The 24,799-nt window shown below is 45.2% G+C and overlaps 1 protein-coding gene across 1 annotated transcript in view; it reads left to right on the top strand.

Moving 5' to 3' along the window:
• Positions 1–12,961: 12,961 nt before the first annotated feature.
• Positions 12,962–24,799, top strand: part of ACVR2B (activin A receptor type 2B) — a 249,148-nt gene continuing 237,310 nt past the window's right edge. Inside the window, exon 1 of the mRNA XM_077491193.1 lies at positions 12,962–13,414. Within this exon, the coding sequence (XP_077347319.1) occupies positions 13,363–13,414 (52 nt within the window). The 5' untranslated portion in view covers positions 12,962–13,362. The remainder of the gene's footprint in view (positions 13,415–24,799) is intronic.

Raw genomic sequence — 24,799 nt, forward strand, 5'->3', positions numbered from 1 at the left:
GTCCTCCGCCTAAAGTCCGTTGGACCTAGTCTGCCGTAAAGTCCGATCATGTGTATGCGGCATTAGGCTACATTCACATTGTTTATTTGGCAGCGGCAGGAATCTGCTGATACTTCTATTTTTGACATCTGTGAGCCGCTAACTGCAGCCGCCAAGCCCACACATTTTAATGACAGGTTGCTGGTGGTCACAATTGTTCACATAGCCAGCAATCACCTGTGGTCATTGCTGTTGTTGGTCAGACACAAAGCGCATTCGGCAGCAATCACTGCAGGTAGTCGCTGGCTGTGCAAACAGCTGTGGAAGCTGGCAACCTGTCATTAGTACCAGTTCACACTGGAGTCACACAAGAATGCGGAGTGCGTTTCTGATACAATTCAGTGCAGTGTGAGTTTTATACCATTCATTTGGGCTGAACTTGCACCAAAAGTAATGCATGCACTACTTTAACCACTTGACCTCCTAAAGGTATTACCTCTTTCGTGACCAGGGCATTTTTGCAATCAGCACTGTGCTACTTTAACACCTTTCCGCCTGGTCTAGAGCAGAATGATGGCTGGGCATCATATGATGTCCTCTGAGAAAGTGCCGCTCAGCGATCTGTCACCGGCTGTGTCCACAGAACACGCTCGCTGCTGTGACCAATCACAGCGGGTCACATGACAGTTGTACACAATAGATGGCTTCCTTTCATGCCATCCATTGTGTGCAAATGTGTTGCTAGCTGTGATTGGTCAAGGGGAACCCTGCACCAAATTTAAACAAAAAATGACGAAGGGCCCCCCCCCAAAAATCCATACCAGACCTATTTAAGGGGAACCCTGTGCCAAAATAAAAAAAATGTCATAGGGTCCCCCCGAAATCCATACCAGACCCTTATCCAAGCACGCAACCTGGCAGGCTGCAGGAAAAGAGGGGGGGTGAGAGAGTGCCCCCCCTCCTGAAGTGTATCAGGCCACATGCCCTCAACATGGGGATGGTGCTTTGGGGTAGCCCCCCAAAGCACCTTGTCCCCATGTTGATGGAGAGGAGGGCCTCATCCCCACAACCCTTGCCCGGTCGTTTTGCAGGTATGCGGCTTATTGGAATCTGGAAGCCCCCTTTAACAAGGGACGCCACTAGACCACCAGGGATGCCTAGCACAAGGTATGCCACCCTAGACCACCAGGGATTCCAGTCAGTGCCAACAATGGATGCCAATCAGTGCCCACAATGGGCATCACTGTTTGGCATGCATTATTGTTTGGCACTGATTGGCATCCATTAGTACAGTATAAAGTGATACAATGCCGCCTATCAGTGCCCATCCGTGCCTCCTATCAGTGCCCATACATGCCCATCTGTGCTGCCTATCCATGCCCATCAATGCCTCCTATCCATGACCATCCGTACCGCCTATCCATGCACATCTGTACCGCCTATCCATGCCAGCTATCAGTGCCAATTTGTGCTACCTATCAGTGCACATCCGTCTCGCCCATCAGTGCTGCCTATCAGTGCCCATCAATGCAACCTCATTAGTGCCACTTCATTGGTGCCTCCTCATCGGTGCCCATCAGTGCCGCCTTATCAGTGCCCATCAGTGCCGCCTTATCAGTGCCCATCAGTGCAGCCCCATCAGTGCCCATCAGTGAAGGAGAAAATGTACTTATTTACAAAGTTTTGAAACTGAAACTTTTTTTTTCTAAATTTTCTGTATTTTTTTATTTGTTTAGCAAAAAATAAAAACCGTAGAGGTGATCAATTACCACCAAAAGAAATCTCTATTTGTGGGAAAAAAATGATAAAAATTTCATTTGGGTACAGTGTAGCATGACCGTGCAATTGTCATTCAAAGTGCGACAGCGCTGAAAGCTGAAAATTGGTCTGGGCAGGAAGGTGTTTAAGTGCCCAGTATTGAAGTGGTTAATTTCCAAAACAATGACGACAAAAAAAAAAACTTTAAAAAAAAGCACCATGTTTCTTATTGATCAGCTTGAACTGTCTACTTTCCAAAAAGTTTTTTTTTTTTTTAAATGGATCAAAAACTTTAAAAACCGCTGTGGAGCCACATTTTTGAACGTTTATCAGCGTTTGGCATTTTTTGTGGTCAGAAAAACAACCCCTGAACATGATTTTATGGCGTTCAGAAAATAGCCCATAAACTCCACTGCTGTTAAAAGTTCAAAAATATCCATGTGTGCATGGACACATAGGATAACATAGAGTGGAGTTAATTGGCTGTTAACCACTTGAGGACCGCCGTATTGCCATTGTACGTCAGCACAATGGCACAGGCAGGCATAATCACGTACATCTACGTGATTGCCTTCCAGCGGGTGGGGGGTCCGATCGGACCCCCTCCCGCTGGTTACGGCGGTCCGATTCGGTCCAGGAGCGCTCCGTGATGAGGGGATGGCCGTTGGTTTTCGGCCACCCCCTCTGGATCGCTCCTGGCCAATGAGAAGCTTCCTCCCCTGTGTATTGTTTACACAGGAAGGAGGAAGTGATGTCATTCTCCTCGGGGCGGTCTTTTTGACCGGACTACGAGGAGAAGAGTAAAAGTAAGTCTGCACGAACACTACACTGACATGTAGGTACACACAGGCACACAAACCCCCCCCGATCCCCCCCCCGATCGCCCCCCGATCCCCCCCCCCCGCCCCCCCTCCCCCCCCAGTCACAGTGTCACTGATTGCATTGATCATTTCTTTACTGATCAATGCATTCAGTGTCAGTTGTGACAGTAAAAACTGTCAGGACAGTTAGTGTTAGGTCCAGGGTAGCCCCCTATCACCCCCCAATAAAGATTTAACCCCCTGATTGCCCCTAGAGTTAACCCTTTCACCCCCTTTTGCCAGTGTCACTAAGCGATCATTTTTCTGATCGCTGCATGTGTCGCTAGTGTCGCTAGGTAGCTAGTTATTTTTTTAGGTTCACCGCCAGGTTTTTATATCGCTAGGTACCCCGATATACTACCCAATAATGTTTTTAACCCCCTGATTGCCGCTAGTTAACCCTTTCACCCCCTTTTGCCAGTGTCACTAAGCGATCGTTTTTCTGATCGCTGCATTAGTGTCGCTACAGTCGCTAGGTAGCTAGTTATTTTTTTAGGTTCACCGCCAGGTTTTTATAGCGCTAGGTACCCCGATATACTACCCAATAATGTTTTTAACCCCCTGATTGCCGCTAGTTAACCCTTTCACCCCCTTTTGCCAGTGTCACTAAGCGATCATTTTTCTGATCGCTGCATGTGTCGCTAGGTAGCTAGTTATTTTTTTAGGTTCACCGCCAGATTTTTATATCGCTAGGTACCCCGATATACTACCCAATAATGTTTTTAACCCCCTGATTGCCGCTAGTTAACCCTTTCACCCCCTTTTGCCAGTGTCACTAAGCGATCGTTTTTCTGATCGCTGCATTAGTGTCGCTACAGTCGCTAGGTAGCTAGTTATTTTTTTAGGTTCACCGCCAGGTTTTTATAGCGCTAGGTACCCCGATATACTACCCAATAATGGTTTTAACCCCCTGATTTCCGCTAGTTAACCCTTTCACCCCCTTTTGCCAGTGTCACTAAGCGATAATTTTTCTGAACGCTGCATCAGTGTCGCTAGTGTCGCTAGGTAGCTAGTTAACTAGGCTCCCAAAAAGTCCCCCACATGTGGTATCCCCGTACTCGGGAGAAGCAGCAGAATTTATTTTGGGGTGTAATTTGACTTCTGCCCATAGCATGTGTGAGCAATATATCATTTAGTGACAACTTTGTGCAAAAAAAAAAAAGTTTGTAATATTCCCGCAACTTTTGGCAAAATATAAAATATTCCATGGACTCAACATGCCTCTCAGTAAATAGCTTGGGGTGTCTACTTTCCAAAATGGGGTCATTTGGGGGGGTTTTGTGCTATTTTGGCATTTTATGGCCTTCGAAACTGTGATAGGTAGTGAGGAGTTAAATCAAAAATTTGCACCCTTAGAAATCCTGAAGGTGGTGATTGGTTTTCGGGGTGCCGTGCGCGACTAGACTCCCAAAAAGTCCCACACATGTGGTATCCCCGTACTCGGGAGAAGCAGCAGAATGTATTTTGGGGTGTCATTTCACATATAACCATGGCATGTGTGAGCAATATATCATTTAGTGACAACTTTTTGTAAAAAAAATTTTTTTTTTTTTTTTGTCATTATTCAATCCCTTAGGACAAAAAAAATAAATATTCAATGGGCTCAACATACCCATCAGCAATTTCCTTGGGGTGTCTACTTTCCAAAATGGGGTCATTTGGGGGGGATTTGTACTGCCCTGCCATTTTAGCACCTCAAGAAATGAGATAGACAGTCATAAATTAAAAGCTGTGTAAATTCCAGAAAATGTACTCTAGTTTGTAGACGCTATAACTTTTGCGCAAACCAAAAAATATACGCTTATTGACATTTTTTTTACTAAAGACATGTGGCTGAATAAATTTTGCCCTCAATGTATGACTAAAATTTAGTTTATTCGATTTTTCTTATAACAAAAAGAAGAAAATATCATTTTTTTTCAAAATTTTCGCTCTTTTTCCATTTATATCGCAAAAAATAAAAATCGCAGAGGCAATCAAATACCATCAAAAGAAAGCTCTATTTGTGGGAAGAAAAGGACGCAAATTTCGTTTGGGTGCAATATTGCATGACCGCGCAATTACCAGTTAAAGCAGCGCAGTGCGAAATTGCAAAAACACCTCTGGTCCTTAACCACTTTCAGACCGGACCATTTTGCTGGTAAATGACCAGAGGTCTTTTTACACTTTGGCACTGCGCTGCTTTAACTGGTAATTGCGCGGTCATGCAATGTTGTACCCAAACAAAATTTGCGTCCTTTTCTTCCCACAAATAGAGCTTTCTTTTGATGGTATTTGATTGCCTCTGCGATTTTTATTTTTTGCGATATAAACGTAAAAAGACCGCAAATTTTGAAAAAAAATGATATTTTCTACTTTTTGTTATTAGAAAAATCCAATAAACTCAATTTTAGTCATACATTTAGGCCAAAATGTATTCAGCCACATGTCTTTGGTAAAAAAAAAGTCAATAATTGTATATTTATTGGTTTGCGCAAAAGTTGTCACATCTACAAACTAAGGTACGTTTTCTGGAATTTACGCAGCTTTTAGTTTACGACTGCCTATCTCATTTCTTGAGGTGCTAAAATGGCAGGGCAGTACAAAACCCCCCCAAATGACCCCATTTTGGAAAGTAGACCCCCTAAGGAAATTGATAAGAGGCATGTTGAGCCCATTGAATATTTTATTTTTTTGCCTCAAGCGATTGAATAATGACAAAAAAAAATTTTTTTATTTTTTTTTACACAAAGTTGTCACTAAATGATATATTGCTCACACATGCTATGGGCGTATGTGAAATGACACCCCAAAATAAATTCTGCTGCTTCTCCTGAGTACGGGGATACCACATATGTGGGACTTTTTGGGAGCCTAGCCGCGTACGGGGCCCCGAAAACCAAGCACCGCCTTCAGGCTTTCTAAGGGCGTAAATTTTTGAGTTCACTTCTCACTACCTATTACAGTTTTGAAGGCCATAAAATGCCAAGATGGCACAAAACCCCCACAAATGACCCCATTTTAGAAAGTAGACACCCCAAGCTATTTGCTGAGAGGCATGTTGAGTTCATGGAATATTTTATATTTTGCCACAAGTTGCGGGAAAATTACAAACTTTTTTTTTTTTTTTTTTTTTTTCACAAAGTTGTCACTAAATGATATATTGCTCACACATGCCATGGGCATGTGTGAAATGACACCCCAAAATAAATTCTGCTGCTTCTCCTGAGTACGGGGATACCACATATGTGGGACTTTTTGGGAGCCTAGCCGCGTACGGGGCCCCGAAAACCAAGCACCGCCTTCAGGCTTTCTAAGGGCGTTACAGTTTTGAAGGCCATAAAATGCCAAGATGGCACAAACCCCCCCCAAATGACCCCATTTTGGAAAGTAGACACCCCTAAATTTAGGGGTACACTAGTGAGACTAGGTAATAAATGGCGGGTGCCCTGAAACTATAAAAAAATAACTAACCAACCAGCGTCACCTGTAACAGTTATATGGTGATCACTGGTGAAAGGGTTAACTAGGGGGCAATCAGGGGGCTTTATGCGGTAGTATATGGGGGTCCCTGGCGCTATAAAAAGCTGCGGCGAACCTAAATACCTACCTGCCTAACTAGCGTCACCTGTGACACTAATACAGCGATCAGAAAAACGATCGCTTATTAGGCTGGGTTCACACTGGAGCGATGCGGGAACGCCACGAATGCGCGGCGGGTTCCCGCATCGCATGCCTCCCGGCGGCAGTTCACACTGCCCTATGCGAACTGCTGGGAGTGTCAGTGAAATGTTACTGACACCCCCAGATCAGTTCGCATATCGCAGTGCGATCTGCAAACTCGGATCGCATGGTCTGAACACCCATGCGATCCGATTCTGCTGCGGGCCAAAAAAAGGGTCCCGTGCGAATTTGCGGCGGGTGCGGCGGGTGTGGCGGGTGCGGCGAATGGCTGAACTCGAATCGCACAGAGATCGGATGTGATTTGCACTGCAGTGCGGTGCGAATCACATCCGTTCTCAAACCGCTGCAATCTGAACCCAGCCTTAGTGACACTGGCGACGGGGGGTGATCACGGGGTTAAACCTTTATTGGGGGGGTTAGGGGGGTACCTTAGAACTAAAGGGGGCTAACCCTAACTGCCCTAACAGTTATTAGTCACAAATGACACCCGCCGGGTGATCAGGGGGTTAAACCTTTATTAGGTAATAAATGGCGGGTGCCCTGAAACTATAAAAAAATAACTAACCAACCAGCGTCACCTGTAACAGTTATATGGTGATCACTGGTGAAAGGGTTAACTAGGGGGCAATCAGGGGGCTTTATGCGGTAGTATATGGGGGTCCCTGGCGCTATAAAAAGCTGCGGCGAACCTAAATACCTACCTGCCTAACTAGCGTCACCTGTGACACTAATACGGCGATCAGAAAAATGATCGCTTATTAGGCTGGGTTCACACTGGAGCGATGCGGAAACGCCGCGAATCCGCGGCGGGTTCCCGCATCGCATGCCTCCCGGCGGCAGTTCACACTGCCCTATGCGAACTGCTGGGAGTGTCAGTGAAATGTTACTGACACCCCCAGATCAGTTCGCATATCGCAGTGCGATCTGCAAACTCGGATCGCATGGTGTGAACACCCATGCGATCCGATTCTGCTGCGGGCCAAAAAAAGGGTCCCGTGCGAATTTGCGGCGGGTGCGGCGGGTGTGGCGGGTGCGGCGGGTGCGGCGAATGGCTGAACTCGAATCGCACAGAGATCGGATGTGATTTGCACTGCAGTGCGGTGCGAATCACATTCGTTCTCATAAACCGCTGCAATGTGAACCCAGCCTTAGTGACACTGGCGACGGGGGGTGATCACGGGGTTAAACCTTTATTGGGGGGGGTTAGGGGGGTACATTAGAACTAAAGGGGGCTAACTCTAACTGCCCTAACAGTTATTACAGTCACAAATGACACCAATGCAAAAAAAAAAAAAAAAAAAAAATAATGACATTGGTGTCACTGTGACTGGGGGGCAGGGGTAATTGGGGGGGTGATCGGGGGGTAAAGGGGGGGTGTGAGTGTGCCTGGCATGTTCTACTGTGTGTGTAGAGTGTTGGTGCAACTCACCGATCCGCTCTCCTCCGTGTCGGAACGGAAAATACCGACACGGAGGAGAGAATACATCACTTCCTCTCCTGTGTTTACATTACAGGAGAGGAAGTGATGTCACCGGGGATTTCCATTCGTCGAGAGCGATCGCGAGGGGGTGGCCATGAATGAATGGCCGCCCCCTCATCCCGGATCGCTCTCGAAGAAATGCCGACCGCCGCAGGCACCGGGGGGGGGCCCGATCGGGCCCCCCACCCGCGGGCAGGCAGGGACTTATATATACGCCCATATGCCTGCCCGTGCCATTCTGCCGACGTATATCGTCGTGCGGCGGTCGGCAAGTGGTTAAGGTATTTATTGGTCCGGAGCTGAAGTGGTTAAAAAAACAACTCTAAAAAAGGGCTATTTATGAGCTCCAGTGTGCATGGAGCCTAGTCTATAGCTCAATGCAAGCTTTCTCTGTTTATATGCGTTTATGCTCATGTACCCGTACCCACCCATAGCCTTATGGAAGACTTAACCCAAATGCCAAGTTTTTCTTTTGTCTCCCCCCCCCCCCCCCCCCCCCCCCCAATTTATGTACCAATTTTGTTACATGTACAGAGCAAGCGAGGATCGTTCGCTACTCTGTCTAGTGATTATTTACTCTTTTGTTCTCTTCAAACGTTAACAAAAATTCTTGAAACAGAAAGCTGAAAATTGTCCTGGGCAGGAATGGGGTAAAAGTGCCCTGTATTAAAGTGTTTAACAATTGCCAATTCCTAAGTCCCCAGATCCCTCCATAAAGAGTATCTGTCACTGACTATTACTGTCACAAGGGATATTTACATTCTGACAGCAATAAAAGTGATCAGATTTTATTTTTATTTTTTTAAAGAGACAGTGTAAAAAAAAAAAGAAAAAAAATGTTTAAAGCGCACCCGTTCCCGCGTGCTCATGTAACAAAGAAAACGCATACATAAGTTGTGCCCACAAATGTGAACTGTTTTCAAACCCCAGATGTGAGATATTGTCAGGATCATCAGAGCGAGAGCAATAATTCTAGAAAAAGATCTCCTCTGTAACTCTAACCTGGTAACCGTTAAAAAAGTTTTCAAATGTCACCTGTGGAGATTTTTAAATACTGTAGTTTGTTGCCATTCCACAAGTGTGCACAATTCTAAAGCGTAACGTGTTAGGTATCTATTTACATGGTGTAATGTCATATTTCACAATGTACAAAAAAAATTTGGCTAACTTTAATTTTTTTTTTTTATTCAGTGAAGTGTATTTTTTTTAAATATAGCGTTTGAAAGACTGCTGTGCAAATACCATTTAAAAAATATTGAAACAACTGCCATTTTATTTTCCAGAGTCTTTGCTTTAAAAAAAAAAATTATATATATATATATATATATATATATATATATATTAGAGCTGCAAGATTCTGGCTAAAATGAAAATCACGATTTTTTTTTGCTTAGAAGATACATCACGATTCTCTCACGATTTTTGTGGCGTTTTCGTTTTTATTAATTGAAGTGTATTTTTTCCTAAAAAATTGTGTTTGAAAGACTGCTGGGCAAATACAGTGTGACATAAAATATTGCAGCAGTTGCCATTTTATTCCCTAGGGTCTCTGTTAAAATATAGATAATGTTTGGGGGTTCCAAGTAATTTTCTAGCAAAAAATATTGATTTTTAACGTAAGAAAGAAGTGTCAGAAAAAGATTTGGACTTTTAGGCCGGGTTCACACCGCTGCGATGCGGGAACGCCGCGAATCCGCGGCGTTTTCCCGCATCGCATTACTCCCGCCGGCAGTTCACACTGCCCTATGCGGACGGCTGGGAGTGTCAATGATATGTTAATGACACCCCCAGATCCGTCCGCATATCGCAGTGCGATCTGCCGACTCGCACAGGAATCGGATCGCATGGTGTGAACCCCCATGCGATCCGATTCTGTTGCGGACCAAAAAAAGGGTCCCGTGCGAGTTTGCTGCGGGACCGATGCGAATTCAGCCATACTATCTGTATGGCTGAACTCGCATCGCTACGGAGATCGGATGTGATTTGCGGTGCGAATCACATCCGAATCTCCCCCCGCAGCAGTGTGAACCCAGCCTAAGCTTCAAACTTCCTGCATTTGTTGAAAACTTAGTAGACTGCCACGATTTTTTTCTTTACAAACAGAATTGTATCCCTTTGTTCTAAGAAGGAAGTTACCGCATTTCCCCGAAAAATAAGAACGGGTCTTTTATTAATTTTGGCAACAAAAGACACCGTTGGGCTTATTTTCAGGGTAGGTCTTACCATGTAATGTGATGTCTTCTCTCCCCCTCTCCCTCCCTGCCTGTCAGGAATCCCCAGTGTGAACCAAGTTAAAATGCTTGTAAAATCCTATAATAAACTCTATTAGTGTAGTATATAATGTACAATGTGTGTGTTTCTGTAATATAAATGTGCCAAACACCTTTGTTATAACACCGCTCAGTACTTCCGTGACCCGCCGGAGCTCTCGTTCTCTTCCCAGCTCCGAGTACTGCGGGGGGGGGGGGGTGTACCGAAGGTATTTGGTACAATTATATTACAGAAACACACACATTGTACATTATGGATTATAGGATTCTACAAGCATTTTAAACTAGGGCTTATTTTCGGGGTAGGGCTTATATTTTAGCTTTCCTGAAAAATAACGCTAGGTCTTATTTCTGGGGAAACACAGTAGTTACAATGTTTCATATTAAAAAGTGGCAGCCTGCCCGGATATTTTCTTTTGACAGCTGAGTCAGCAGATAAGGCCCCTTTCACACATGCGGACATTATGTCCGTATTTCATCCATCCGTTTGTGGATGAAATACGGACATACATGCATCCCTATGGGATAGCGGGTGTCTGCGGATGACGGTTCATCCGCAGACACCCACTACCGTCCACCTCCGCTATTGTCCGATTCTGCAGACGGAGGAAAATCCTATTTTTCTGTCCATCTGCAGAGCGGATCGGATGAACACGGACAGATGGTCCATACTCATCCGATCCCCCATAGAGGAGAGCGGAGAGCTGACAGGGCGGTCCCTGCACAGTGTGCAGAGACCACCCTGTCTGCCGTCGGCTCAGCGGGGACAACGGAGCGATCCCCGCTGAGCAAGCGGATCATCACGGGGCGGATCATTACTGATCTGTCCCGTGTGAAAGGGGCCTAAGTCTTAAATCCACTTGTTATATGAAGGAATCAGCAAACTCTGCAATAGAGATTGTCAGAGGGGTTGAATCGAGATCACGATTTTTTAACGATTAATTGTGAAGCTCTAATATATATACACATGCACATATATATTTTTATATATATATATTTATGCTAGAAAATTACCTAGAACCCCCAAACATATATATATATATATATATATATATATATATATATGTGCGTGTATATATAATATATATATATATATATATATATTAATATATATATATATATGTGTGTGTATATATATATATATATTACTGATGTGAACTTTTGAAGAAGTGTCAGAATCAGGCTTGGTCTAGAAGTGGTTAAACATGGTGTTTCTGAAAACCGCCTATGGCTTTTTAGCGCATGCGTGTGAATGTGTTCTAACGGAAAGTGCGCTTTTATTTTTACAAAATGCGCTGGAGGTGCGGGAAGCAGGACTTTTCAAACGCCCAGCACACGGTAGACTGGTCATGGAGTATTTAAAGGGGATTGTTTTACAATCGCTTTTGACGCGCTGAGCAGCTGCCTGTCGCATAGACGCTATTTAGTGCATATTTTGATTAACCACTAGGGATCCGCTCTATAGCCGAATGACGGCTACAGCGTGGACCTGCTTTGCCGGGACTACGTCTATTGACGTCGTCCCGTGCACGAGCGGCCTGCGCGCCCCCTGCGGTGCGCTCTGTGATCAGCGAGTCTATGAGACTCGCCTGATCACGGATCGGAGCAAAGGGTCGATCCCGACCCATTACCATGTGATCAGCTGTCAGCCAATGACAGCTGATCGTGTGACACAACAGAGCCGGTAATCTGAAAAAAAAGCCGATCACCGGCGGCCATGATCGGGACATCAGTCCTGATCACAGCCAGCTTATCAGTGCCCACCTGCCCCCTGACAATGCCACCTAGATAATAAAAACGTGCCCCCCATCAGTGCCCATAGTGCTACCCATCAGTGCCCACAGTGCCACCCATCAGTACCCACAGTGCCACCTATCAGTGCCCACAATCTGCCTCAACAACAGTGCTGCACCCCAGTGCCACATATCCGTGCCCATCAGTGTCATCTACCAGTGCCCATCAGTGCCGCCCATCAGTGCCACCTATCAGTACCCATCAGTCCCATCTATCAGTGCCCCTTAATGCCACCCATCCGTGCCACCCATCAGCGCCATCTTATCTGTGCCCATCAGTACTGCCTTATCTGTGCCTATCGGTGCCACCTTATCTGTGCCTATTAGTGCCGCCTTAACTGTGCCTATCAGTGCCCACCAGTGCAGCCTATCAGTGCCCACCAGTGCCGCCGTATCAGCGCATTTCAATGAAGGAGAAAAATGACCTGTTTGCAAAATTTTATATCAAACTATGAAACATGATTTTTTATTTTTATTTTTTGCATTTATTTTGTTTGTTTAGCAAAAAATAAAACTCCGAGCTGTAATTAAATACCACCAAAAGAAAGCTCTATTTGTGGGAAAAAATGATAAAAATTTCATTTGGGTACAGTGTTGTATGCCCGCGCAATTGTCATTCAAAGTGCATCAGCGCTGAAAGCTGAAAATTGGTCTGGGCAGGAGGGGGGTTTAAGTGCCCAGTAAGCAAGTGGTTAAAGCGCATCAAAGATGCGGCACAAAGGTTTTTTTTTATGCAGGTAAAATGCATGTAAAACTCAGCGGTGTGAACAGAACCTGCCGTTAGGACTTTTCACAGCCATGGTCCCTTATAGGACGCCCATGTGTACACAGTCCAGCATGCACACAGTGAAGGAGAAATGTTCCCACGTGTGTGTGCTCCGCTCTCCGTGTGTTTGTTGGAAGTAACAGCACCTTCCCGTCCCTTCCCGGCAGCACACCGTGGTCGGCCGTTCTGTGACCGGCTCTCCTCCGTCCTCTCCCGTCACCCTCTCCGGCAGACTGTCTACCAGCGAGCCGTCTCCCCCCCCCCCTCCTCCTCCTCCCCTTTACTACTCCGCTGACGGGCGCCCCGACCGGCCAATCACAAAGCGGGAATGTCGGCTGACCCCGCCCCGCTCTTTTCCCATGCCTGGGGGGCCGCTCCCCTCCCTCTCTTTGTATCAGACATCCGGGTTCCCCTCTCGGCTCTCTCTCTGATTTTCGGAGCCATTTTGGAGTGAGTTGAGGATATTGGGGGTGTCCGGTGATCAGCAGGCGGCGCCCCCCCCCCCCTCAGTGTGTGTCGGATGTCACATTGAAGTTTGGGCTCCTGTGTGTCTCCTCCCCCCCCCCCCCCCCGCTCTAATCTTCTTGCTGCAGAAGGTGGAGTTCTGGCGGGGGGAGTCCTCACTACACCGGACCGAATACTCACTAGTGCTGGCTGATCGGCTGCTGGGCTCCACATTACACCCCCGGAATACGAGCGGGTCACCCCCACCCACCCCCGATGTGAAGGAATTATCTCTGTCCATGGGATTGTATGACATCGTCTTGTATGGGCGCTGAGATCCGACCACAACATGGGGGCTCTGGGACTCACTTGGACACTTCTTCTGGCAACTTTCTGTGCAGGTAAGTGGCCCGATCACCTTCCCCCGATCCCAGAACACACACTCCGACCCCCGATCACACACACTCCGATCTCTCCCCGGAGATCCTCCGCCCGCAACTTTGTATCTGTCCATTTCCACACCATCCCTCCGCTCTTTGTACGATGCACGTGTCTGCGATCTCCTCTGATCAGCCCCCGATAATCCACAACACACGTGCGGACCAGATCACAACATGGGGGGAGGGGGGTCTACAGAAACCTCCACTGGGGGGGACCCCCGAAGAAGATACCCCCCCTCACCCACACACTGGAGGTTCAGATCTCTAGAGAAGAGACCCCCTGTAATTCTTTGGAGAAGTGACACCCCCCCCCCCCCACTAGTGGATCAGATCTCCAGAGAAGAGACCCCCCCCCACTAGTTGAGCTCTGAAGAAGGGACCCCATCTGATCCTCCAATGGGGGTCTCTTCTCAAGAGATCTGATCTTCCAATGGGGGTCTCTTCTCAAGAGATCTGATCTTCCAATGGGGGGTCTCTTCTCAAGAGATCTGATCTTCCAATGGGGGGTCTCTTCTCAAGAGATCTGATCTTCCAATGGGGGGTCTCTTCTCAAGAGATCTGATCTTCCAATGGGGGGTCTCTTCTCTGGAGAGTTGATCCTCTGATGGGGGTCTCTTCTTCGAAGATCCACCAGTGGGGTTTGATTCTCCAGAGATCTGATCTTCCAGAAGGGGTCTCTTCTCCAGGGAGCTGATCCTCCAATGGGGGTCTTTCACCAGTGGGGGTCTCTTCTCCGGAGATCTGATTTCCAGAGAAGAGATTCTCCCCCCCCCCCCCCCCCCCCTTACTGGTTGACTTCTAAAGAAAAGGCCCCCATTGGAGAGTCAGATCTCAAAAAGAGCATCCTACTGGGTGACCTCTGAAGAAGAGATCCCCATTGGAGGATCAGATCGCCAGAGAGAAGAGAACCCCATTGGTGGACCTAATGAAGAAGAGACCCCCATTGGAGGATCTGATCTCTGGAGAAGAGAACCCCACTGGTGGACCTCCTGAAGAAGAGACCCCCGTTGGAGGATCAGATCTCTGTAGAAGAGACCCCCCCCCCCACTGGTGGACCTCTGTAGAAATGACCCCCACTGGTGGACCTTTGAAGAAAAGACCCCCATTGGAGGATCAGATCCGCAGAGAAGAGAGCTCCACTGGAGATCTCTTAAGAAGAAAAAAAAAAAAAATAGATACCTCCACTGGTGGACGTATGAAAAGCGCACTCCCACTGGTGAATTTTTGGAGAAGAGACCTTCCAGTGGTGAACCAGACCTCCGGAGGAGAGAATTCTCCCCACTAATGGACTTAAGGAGTAGACCCCTCCTTTCCCACTGGTGGTCCTCTGGGGAGAATCCCCCCCCCCCCTTTACTGGTGGAAGTGACAGGATGCCTGCTATGTGCCCCCTCTCTGCAGGGCACCTCAGGCTGGGACTTTGATGGCGGTTGTGTATTTTAGGCAGGTCATGCTGTGTCCTCTAGTGATGAAGTGTTGTGATGCCCCCCCGGGGGGCTTTTGCTATTTTTATGAGATGAATCATTTTGGCTTTGATTTGTGACTGGTGGCGTGTACTACATTGTAGTAAAATAAGCTTTCCCCTCCCACAAACACTCAGCCTCAGCCGCGTCGGTTGGAGGTTCTACTGCAGGTTTCTCATTGTACACATTGATCAATTGATCCCCAGCATGCAGGGGGCATCATGGTAAAGCTTGCTGTGATGTACATTCCCACTAATATAAATATATATATATATATATATATATATATACAGTGTGTATAAATATGTATACATCACACATTGTGCGTGTATATAGCCCTGAGCATTTGCAGCATTGTCTGCTGATCACCATGCCACCATCCATGAGCTCATTGATGGGTGGTGTGCCCTTGCAGAACACACGTGTGTGTGTGTGTGTGGCATGCCTGTATAGAAGTGCTGTGCAATGTACGGATCCTGTGCTGTATCACGTTTTCAGGGTCTCCAGTCGCTGTGGCTGACATTTGTAGCTGTAGTGCTTCGGCTGTCCTTATTAAACCTCACATAACCCCTGTAGTATACGCTTGTATTGTAGTGATGCTGGGAACACGAGGCTTCTGTCTGCAAATAAAGCCTGTGAAAATGGACGGGAAATATTTGGTGGTGACATTGCACACACGGCTTAATCACCAAATAGCGTGTGTGTGTGTGTGTAGCATGCGTAAGATTGTGTAGATTTGTGTATACACATTGCAAGGCATGAGCAGACTACCCCCTCCCCTCCAATGTGGCTAATGCAATTTCTGCAGACCCTAGACTGGTCCAGGGCTGCCGGAGGGGTGGGGGGATTGCTTCCACCTTGTTAATGATGAATGGAGGGGAGCAGAAGGCATAGTAGAATAGTAAATTGGTGGCTCCAGTATTTGGCAAACAATCAGGGACCTCTCTCCCTCTGAAGCTAACCATGTCCTTATGTGACAGCGGCTGGGTAGCCTTTCCTGCTTCACAAGACATTGGCACAGCATGCCTCAATGAGGGGAGGGGTTAGGATTGGGATCATGTCAAATATATATATATATTTCTTTTTTGGGCAAGGCATGAAAAGGGTTAAAGATGCAAAATACATAAATGACATTTCCCAATCATGTATGCACCATTTTGCGTTTTCACGTCATCTGTTTTGCTGGCTGCTCTGCTGTCATTCTGTGCACTGTTGCTGCATGCCTGCCAGTCTCCATGTTATGTGTTGAAGGGCATCACATGCCCACCCACGCCCCACAATTTGGGTGATTTTAGAAGTGTTAGTGAATGGAAATGAACTGGCTGCTTAGGGAGTGTGCTGGTGTTCCCTGTGATGGATGGGTGTGTTTTTTTTTTTTTTATTTATTTTTTAGTCTTTTTTTTTTTTTTTTTTTAATTTTGGTTTTTCCTTTATTTATTTTTTGTTTTGTTTCGGAATGTGGCAGCCTAGCTGAAGTCTATGAAGCGGCATGCTCCATCCACCATCCCTGTGCTGCCTCTCTCGCTCTCTGTTTTCTTTGTTCAGGGCTCTCATTAAAAATGCAGTGCCAGTGTTTATAACACACACACAACCTGGCACTGTCAGGATTCTCATTTTCACGTTAAACCCCCAGGAGATGGGGCAGCTGAACAAATGTGGCCGAGACAAAAACAGGCAATATTTTGCTTCCATTTATCATCTTCTGGTATTGTGCAGCCAACAAGGCTTTAAAGTTTTTTGAAGAAATTGAGCTGATGATGTAAGCTATGTTTAGGCTTACATGCTTGCTCATACAGAATTGTCAGCTAGATTGGAAACTAATTGCAGGTTTTTTTTTTTAAATCGTGATTGGGTGGCCAATGGCAAGGGGGGCATCAAAAACAGTTTTTGGGGTGCTTGTTTGCTGGCATGGCCAATGTAAGGGAGGTACGGGAAGGGTGGATTGTATGGTTTTTGGAGTGTTCGTTTGTTGGCATGGCCAATATAAGGGAGGTACGGGAAGGGTGGATCAATATTTTTTTTGGAGGGATTCTATAGTGGCATGGCATAAATGAGGAAGGGCAGATAATACAGCTTTTTGTTTTTCGTCTTTCTATACTGGCATGGCCAATATAAAAGAGGCAGGGGATCATATAATGTTTTTAGAATGTTTCTATACTGGTAAGGCATGGGTGGGTAATTCATAGTTTTTGGAGTGATTCTATACTGGTATGGCATGGGTGGGTAATTCATAGTTCTTGAAGTGATTCTATACTGGTATGGCTGCCGAATGCGGAAAGGTCTACTTTTTTTTTTTTGTTCTCGCTTCCTTCTAGTAGGAAGGACGGGCAGAGTTGCATGATAGATCTATGTATTGGCTATGAATTACACATTTGCCTTCTGTGCTGCTGTTCAAGCTTCTTGACATTGCTGTAAATTGGTTTGCCACTGTGAATCCCGCCAGTCCGTCTCTGTGGGATTTTCAAACTTCAAGAGTGACATAATCTGATTGTAGACCCTCTCGAAGACATGTATGTGTAGTTTTGACATGTACTGCATGACTTGTGTAGTAGAATTGTACAAGGTTCCCTTTCTATAGGTCACGTATTTTCAGGATTGTGCCAGTAAAATAAGTGAATAAATAAAACACAGCATCAGCATCTTGTGCGTGTGAGCGAGGGTTTTGGCGAGCAGTAGCCTAGGTTCTTTCTAGTGTTAAACCGATACCAATTTTGGTGCCAATAATTAGCATTTGCAGGCGTACTTGTAATCGTGCAAATGCTCCGTACTGAAACTGATATCTTCAAGTCCGCAGAAAGTATCAGTACTCTTAAGTACACTTACCTTGTGTAATTATCTCTATTGTTAAACGAGCATTGGCCCATATGATTGTACATCGACCAGGGTTCTCCAAACTCTTAAACAAGAGGGCCAGTTTACTGTCCTTTAAAAACTTTCAGGGGGGCCGGAATGTGGCCAGTGGGAGTAGAAAATGCCCTGGCATTGATAAGATTAAATAATGCCATAATTGGTGTCAGTGGGAGGAATAGTGCCCCGTCTTTGGTGTCAACTGAATGAACAGTGCCTCAAGGGCCAGAAAAAGGGACACCTCTGGCCCATGGGCTGGTGTTTTGTATACCCCTGTTATCCACTATTTAGTGTCAAATGTCTTTTGTTATGTATGCATCTCTTTGAAAACCAAAAAAAACTTCATTTTAAAATGTTCATTGCTATCTTACTTAGAATCACATTAGCATAGAAACTACGGGGTATCATGAACTCACAATACAAGAATTTTCCTCAGGGAATTACTACAGCTTTCAGGGGACCTTGTATAAAGTTTTATAAAAATGTATATAGCATCAGCTAATAGTGTTTTTTGTTTTATCACTGATGTGACCATCGCTGAGTTGTCCACCATCATAAAAAATGCACCCTATTCCTCTGATCAGCGGGTCATATTGGGGTGATGAGTTGTTGCTTGAAGTCTGGACTAGATCTTTAAGTATCCAAACTTATGCATCCTGGATGTGCTTAGAATTGGGCAATATGACCTGTCCTAATATATACTTTTGGGTTTGACAAATAAATTGCTTAAATTACGTAGTTGGTAAGGTTAAATGAAGATCATCTAGTTCAACCCAATGGTGTGTGTATACCCAGATTTTATAGTCTGCCTACCAGCAGAAATTGTTAACCCAAGAGATGACACCATTGTGTTAATTTTTTTTTTTACTTGTTTATGGCCAGTTAAAGTGTATCGAGCTACTCAAAAATGATACTTTAGTTCTTGGTAGATACTGATGAATAAACAACTAAGGTATGCTTCTCATGTCTTGTTCATCACTTTCCCAGTAATCTTAAAACTTTGGCCCATTGCTTGCTTTTATCTGGCCCTTGGGGCACTATTTCATCCACTGATACCAACACGGGGCATCATTTTTTTCTTCAACTAACACCAGTGAAGGGACACCATTCCTCCCAATGACACCAACGATGGGGCACAATTCCTCCCAATGACATCAACAATTAGGCTCAATAACACCAAATATGGGGCACAGTTACTCTTACTGACATTAACAATGGGGTACAATTCCTCCCAGTGACACAACTACACTAATGATGGGGCACAATTCCTCCCAATGATACCAACAATTGGGCCCAATGACACCAATGATGGGGCATGTATCCTCTCACGGGGCACAATTCCTCCCAGTGACCCAATGACATTAATGATGGGGCACAATTCCTCCCAATGACACCAGCTATTGGCCCCATGACACCAATGATGGGACATAAATCCTCCCACTGACACCAAAGATGGGGCATTTTTTTTCCACTAACGTCTGAACCTTTTCTACTCTCAATGGCCACATTCTGGCCCCCCTAAAGTCTGAAGAACAAAAAAATTGGCCTCTTGTTTAGAAAATTGGAGACTTCTGAATTGGAGGATGATTCAGTCCAATGCCTATTACAGGAATATTGCATTTTAGTTTGACTGACCTCAGGGTGGTTTTGATTTAAATCATAAATTTTTAAGGGGCAACTGGCATTTCTGTCCTGCAGCGGCTCCTCCTCTGAGCCGCTTACTCACCAAAAGTCCCATTCACTTTAACTGCTTAAGGACCGGGCCTATTTTTTACGCTTGGTGTTTAAATCAGGCTTTTTTGCTAGAAAATTACTTGGAACCCCCAGACATTTATATAATATATATATAATCTCAAAAAAACAAACAAACAGACACCCTAGAAGAATAAAAGGGCGGTCATTGCAATACTTTGTCACACCATATTTGCGCAGCGATCTTACAAATGTTTTTTATTTTTATTTTTTTATTAAAATATAAGCAAATAGTCAAGTTAGCCTGTGGTTTTTATTTTTTTTATATTGTGAAAGATAATGTTACTCTGGATAAATTGATACCCAAAATGTCATGCTTCAAAATTGCGCCTGCTCGTGAAATGGCGTCAAACTTGGCGACGCTTAAAATCTCCATATGTGAAGTTTAAAAATTTCTACATGTTACTAGTTTTGATTTACAGGGGGGGTCTTTTGCTAGAATGAATGCTCTCCCTCTAACGATTGTGGTGATGCCTCACGTGCGATTTGAACACTGTTCTACATATGCGGGCGTGACTTGCGTATGCTTTCGCTTCTACGCGCAAGCACAATGGGACGGGGCACTTTAATTTTTCTAATTTTTACTTTTTTTTTTTCTTTTTTCTACACTTCCTTTTTAAAAAAAATTAAAATAATTTGATTACTTTTATTCCAATTACAAGGAATGTAAACATCCCTTGTAATAGAAAAAAGCATGACAGGACCTCTTTAATGTGAGATCTGTGGTCAAAAAGACCTCAGAGCTCACGTTTACATTTAAACGCAATAAAAAGCTGTAAAAGGAGGAGATGACCGGAATGCGGCGGGAGGGAGTGGGCACCTAAATCTGCCACGGAGATCATTGACCACTTTTTATCTAAGAGTGGACCGCCTGCCGTTTTTAAAATACCGGGGTTAGGGCAGCTATCTGCTGCCATAATAATGGTATTCAACGTCAAAGTACTGATGTATAACATCGGCGGGGGGTCTGGAAATGGTTAGGGATGGCTGGTGATGCAGGAGGGACGTGGTGGCAGCAGGTGAGTGGATGCCCGCTAACGGGCACCATGAAAAAAAAGCGTGCCAAAAAAAAGAACAGAAATAGAGGCAAATACAAGTATACAGCTGCTCTCTGCTCATTCTGGTCAAAATGGCTGAAATAGTTAACAATGTTTTTTTGAGCTTGGGGGGGGGGGGGGGGGGGGTCTTAATGAGGTTATCTTAATAAACGCTTCTAGACGCAAATGCGGTTTCTAAATGCCGGTTTCAAGTTCATTCAGAGGAGTTTGTCCCAGTGTCCCGTATACATTTGCATGGAAAACCATTTGGCACTTAGAACCCCTTTCACACCAGGGCGTTTTGCAGCTCTATAGCGTTAGAAATAGCGCTTGCAAAACGCCCTAAAGAAGCTGCACCATTGTGTGTAGTATGAAAGCCCTGAGTGTACATGGGGCCTTAAAGCATTCAGGAGAAGTTGTAAAAACGTCCTATGCACATGAAGCCCTAGGAGCAGTTGGGCATCCTCTATCTTATCAGTACATGTACACGGGGTCGTTTTATAGTCGTTTGTAGGCAGTTGAGTTGAGAAGCATTTTTTGGAAAGCAAAATGCGTTGAGGACGGATGTTCAGAAGCAATTGAAACGCCAAATGCCCGTAACAGCTTGTAAACGCGGTAACTCGCATTTTAGCCGTGTTTCGTTTACAAGCGTTTTTCATTTTTTGACCATTTGAAAACTTTTTTTTTTTTTTTCTACGCTTCTAAACGCAAACGCGGTATGTAAACGCAGAAATACGGATGCTTTTAAATGCCGGTTACTATCTATCAAGTTAAAATCGGTCAAAAGAGGTTTTAAAACGTCCCGTGTACATGAAGCCTAAGAAGTGATCTTAAAGAGACAGTGCAGCCATCTTAAAACATCGAAGGTCAAAGCACAGAATAATAAAATCCATCGTGCTTACAATAATAAATCTATAAATAAAAACCCATAAAATATAAAAAATCCATCCTGCATGCACTTTTTTTTTTTAATCTGAGCTGGGTTCTGCTGTAATCGCCTTATCTCATTGTTTACTGTAAATATGCCAGATGCTGATAGTATTTCTTTGTCTGTATATATTAGAACAGGTCCTGAATTTCATCATTCAGTAGAAAATATTATTACTCAGTGACCAAAAATAAGCAGCACTTGAGATCAGCGTTTGTCTATTATTAGCAGGCAAGTTTTATTGGCTTCTTTTTTTGTTAGCAGTGAAGGAACGGGGCTGTGAATCATTATGTTTACACACACTTGGATGGTGGAGGCTGCTGATGTGACAGTCTGGTTCACGTGCGTTCCTCCAGCGATAACAAGAGATGAAGTGTTTTAATATATCACTAACCACAGAGCATGCTTGGTTGCTGTATGGTAAACAAGCACCATGCGTTATATTGAACCCATGTGCTTTCTGAGGAACCTATGTGATACGCAGCCAAACTTCTTCTCATTAGGTGTGTGTGTGTGTGTGTGTGTGTATGTGTATGTGTATATATATGTGTGTGTGTGTGTGTGGTATGTATGTATGTGTATATATATATATATATATATATATATATATATATATATATATATATATATATATATATATATATATATATATATATATAACAATTTTTTTTTCCTTCTTCTGGTGTATTTAACTTCCTAACTGCAGAACATTGGACCTACTACTGCTCTGATATTAACCACTTGCTTACCGGGCACTTAAACCCCCCGCTCCTATCCAGACCAATTTTCAGCTTTCAGCGGTGTCGCACTTTGACAATTGCGCGGTCAAACAACACTGTACCCAAATGGAATTTTTAGCATTTGTTTCCCTCCCCAAATAGAGCTTTCTTTTGGTGGTATTTCATCACCTGTGCGATTTATTTATTTATTTTATTATTATTTTTTTTATTTATGTAAAAAGACCGAATAAAAAAAAATATTTTTATTTTGTTATAACATTTTAAAACGGGTAATTTTTGTCCATCATTGGTGTACGCTAATGGGTGGCACTGATAGGCAGTACTTGTAGGTGGCATTGATAGGTTGCATAAATGCCTCTTCCTATTTCGGGACCTGTCAGCATGAGGAGAAAAAAAAAAAACTATCTTGAGCTTTTGTTTTGATCATGTGATCAGCTGTCATTGGCTGACAGCTGATCACATGGTAAGGGGCCGGGACCGGCCCCTTACTCGGATCGGTGCTCACCCGAGTCTCAGTGATTACAGGGAACGTGTACAGGGAAGGCAGTCATATGATGGCCTCCCGGGAATTCAGATCCACGCTGTGGCCGTCATTTGGCCATAGCGCGGATGTCAAGTGGTTAAAGCCTTTTTAACCACTTGCTTACTGGGCACTTAAACCCCCCTCAGTCCCAGACCAATTTTCAGCTTTCAGCGCTGATGCACTTTGAGTGACAATTACGCGGTCATACAACACTGTACCCAAATGAAATTTTTATCATTTTTTTCCCACAAATAGAGCTTTCTTTTGGTGGTATTTAGTTACAGCTCGGAGTTTTGCTCGGAGTTTTATTTTTTGCTAAACAAACAAAAAAAGATGCAAAAAAAAATAAAAAAAAAATCATGTTTTAATAGTTTGTTATAAAATTTTGCAAACGGGTCATTTTTCTCCTTCATTGAAGTGCGCTGATTAGGCGGCACTGATAGGCTGCATTGGTGGGCACTGATGGGCTGCATTGGTGGGCACTGATGGGCTGCATTGGTGGGCACTGATGGGCTGCATTGGTGGGCACTGATGGGCTGCATTGGTGGGCACTGATGGGCTGCACTGGTGGGCACTGATAGGCATAGTTAAGGCGGCACCGATGGGCACAGATAAGGCGGCACTGATGGGCAAAGATGGGCACAGATAAGATGGCACGGATGGGTGGCACGGATAAGTGGCACGGATGGGTGGCACGGATGGGCACTGATAGGTACCACAGATAGATGGGACTGATAGGCACTGATAGGTGGCACTGATAGGTGGCTCTGATAGGTGGCACTGCTGGGCACTGATGGGCGGCACTGCTGGGCACTGATGGGCGGCACTGCTGGGCACTGATGGGCGGCACTGGGGTGCAGCACCTTTGAGGCACTGTGGGTGGCACTGTGGGGTGGCACTGTGGGGTGGCACTGTGGGTGGCACTGTGGGCACTATGGGCACTGACGGGGGGCACTTACTTTTTCTTTTATTTTACTTCAGGATGGCACTGCGGGAGGCAGGTGGGCACAGGCAGGTGGCAGGTGGTCCCTTGTATTGATGGCCGTGATCGGGACTGATGTCCCGATCACGGCCGCCGGTGATCGGCTTTTTTTTTCTCTCCTCGCGCTGTCAGCGCGAGGAGGAATAATAGCCGATTACCGGCTCCGTTCTATCACATGATCAGCTGTCATTGGCTGACAGCTGATCACGTGATAAGGGGTCGGGATCGACCCCTTACACGGATCGGTGATCAGGCGAGTCTCACGGACTCGCCGATCACAGAGCGCGCCGCGCGCGCCCCTCAGGGGGCGCGCAGGCCGCTCGTAACCAGGACGACGTCAATAGACGTAGTCCTGAAAATGTAGGTCCGCGCTAATGCCGTCATTTGGCAATAGCGCGGATCTGAAGTGGTTAAAGATTCATGCTAAGGCTCGGTTCACACTGCTGTGACTTGGGATACGATTTGAGTCGCATGACTTGTAAAATCCTATGTTAGTAAGTAACTGAGAGCAGTCTTAATTAGCACTACTGAAGTCTCTCTGACTTTAGGAAAAGTCCCTGTGCTAGTTCAAGGCGACTTCTATCTGTCTTGTGCCCATAGACTTTAATGGAAGTCGCCTCTATGCTGCATTCACGCGATCAGAATTTTGGTCGGAAAAAGCTCTGATGGTTTTCCCGACGGGATTTCGCTCAAGCTGTCTTGCATACACACGGTCACACCAAATTCCGACTGTCAAGAATGCAGTGATGTACAACACGTACAAAGGGACTAGAAAAAGGAAGTTCAATAGCTTCCATCTCATAGTTGAATCTGAGCATGCGTGAGAATGCATACACACAAACGCATTTTCGGATAGGAACTTTAGAACCTGCTCTCAGTCTTTTGCTGGCCGAAATTCGACCAGCAAAAGTCTGATGGAGCATACACACGATCGCATTTTCTGACCAAAGGCTCTCATCGGTCTTTTGCTGGCCGAATTTCCGTTCGCATGTACGCGGCATTAGTTGGATCCTCAACATTACAGGAAGATTACACAGACGTTCCCTGAAGGTGCTTCAAAGTCATGCCGAAGTCCC

The sequence above is a fragment of the Lithobates pipiens genome, unplaced genomic scaffold (assembly GCF_037356315.1).
Source record: "Lithobates pipiens isolate NorthernLeopardFrog02 unplaced genomic scaffold, aLitPip1_a1.2 Scaffold_19, whole genome shotgun sequence".
NCBI classification, from domain to species: Eukaryota; Metazoa; Chordata; class Amphibia; order Anura; family Ranidae; genus Lithobates; species Lithobates pipiens.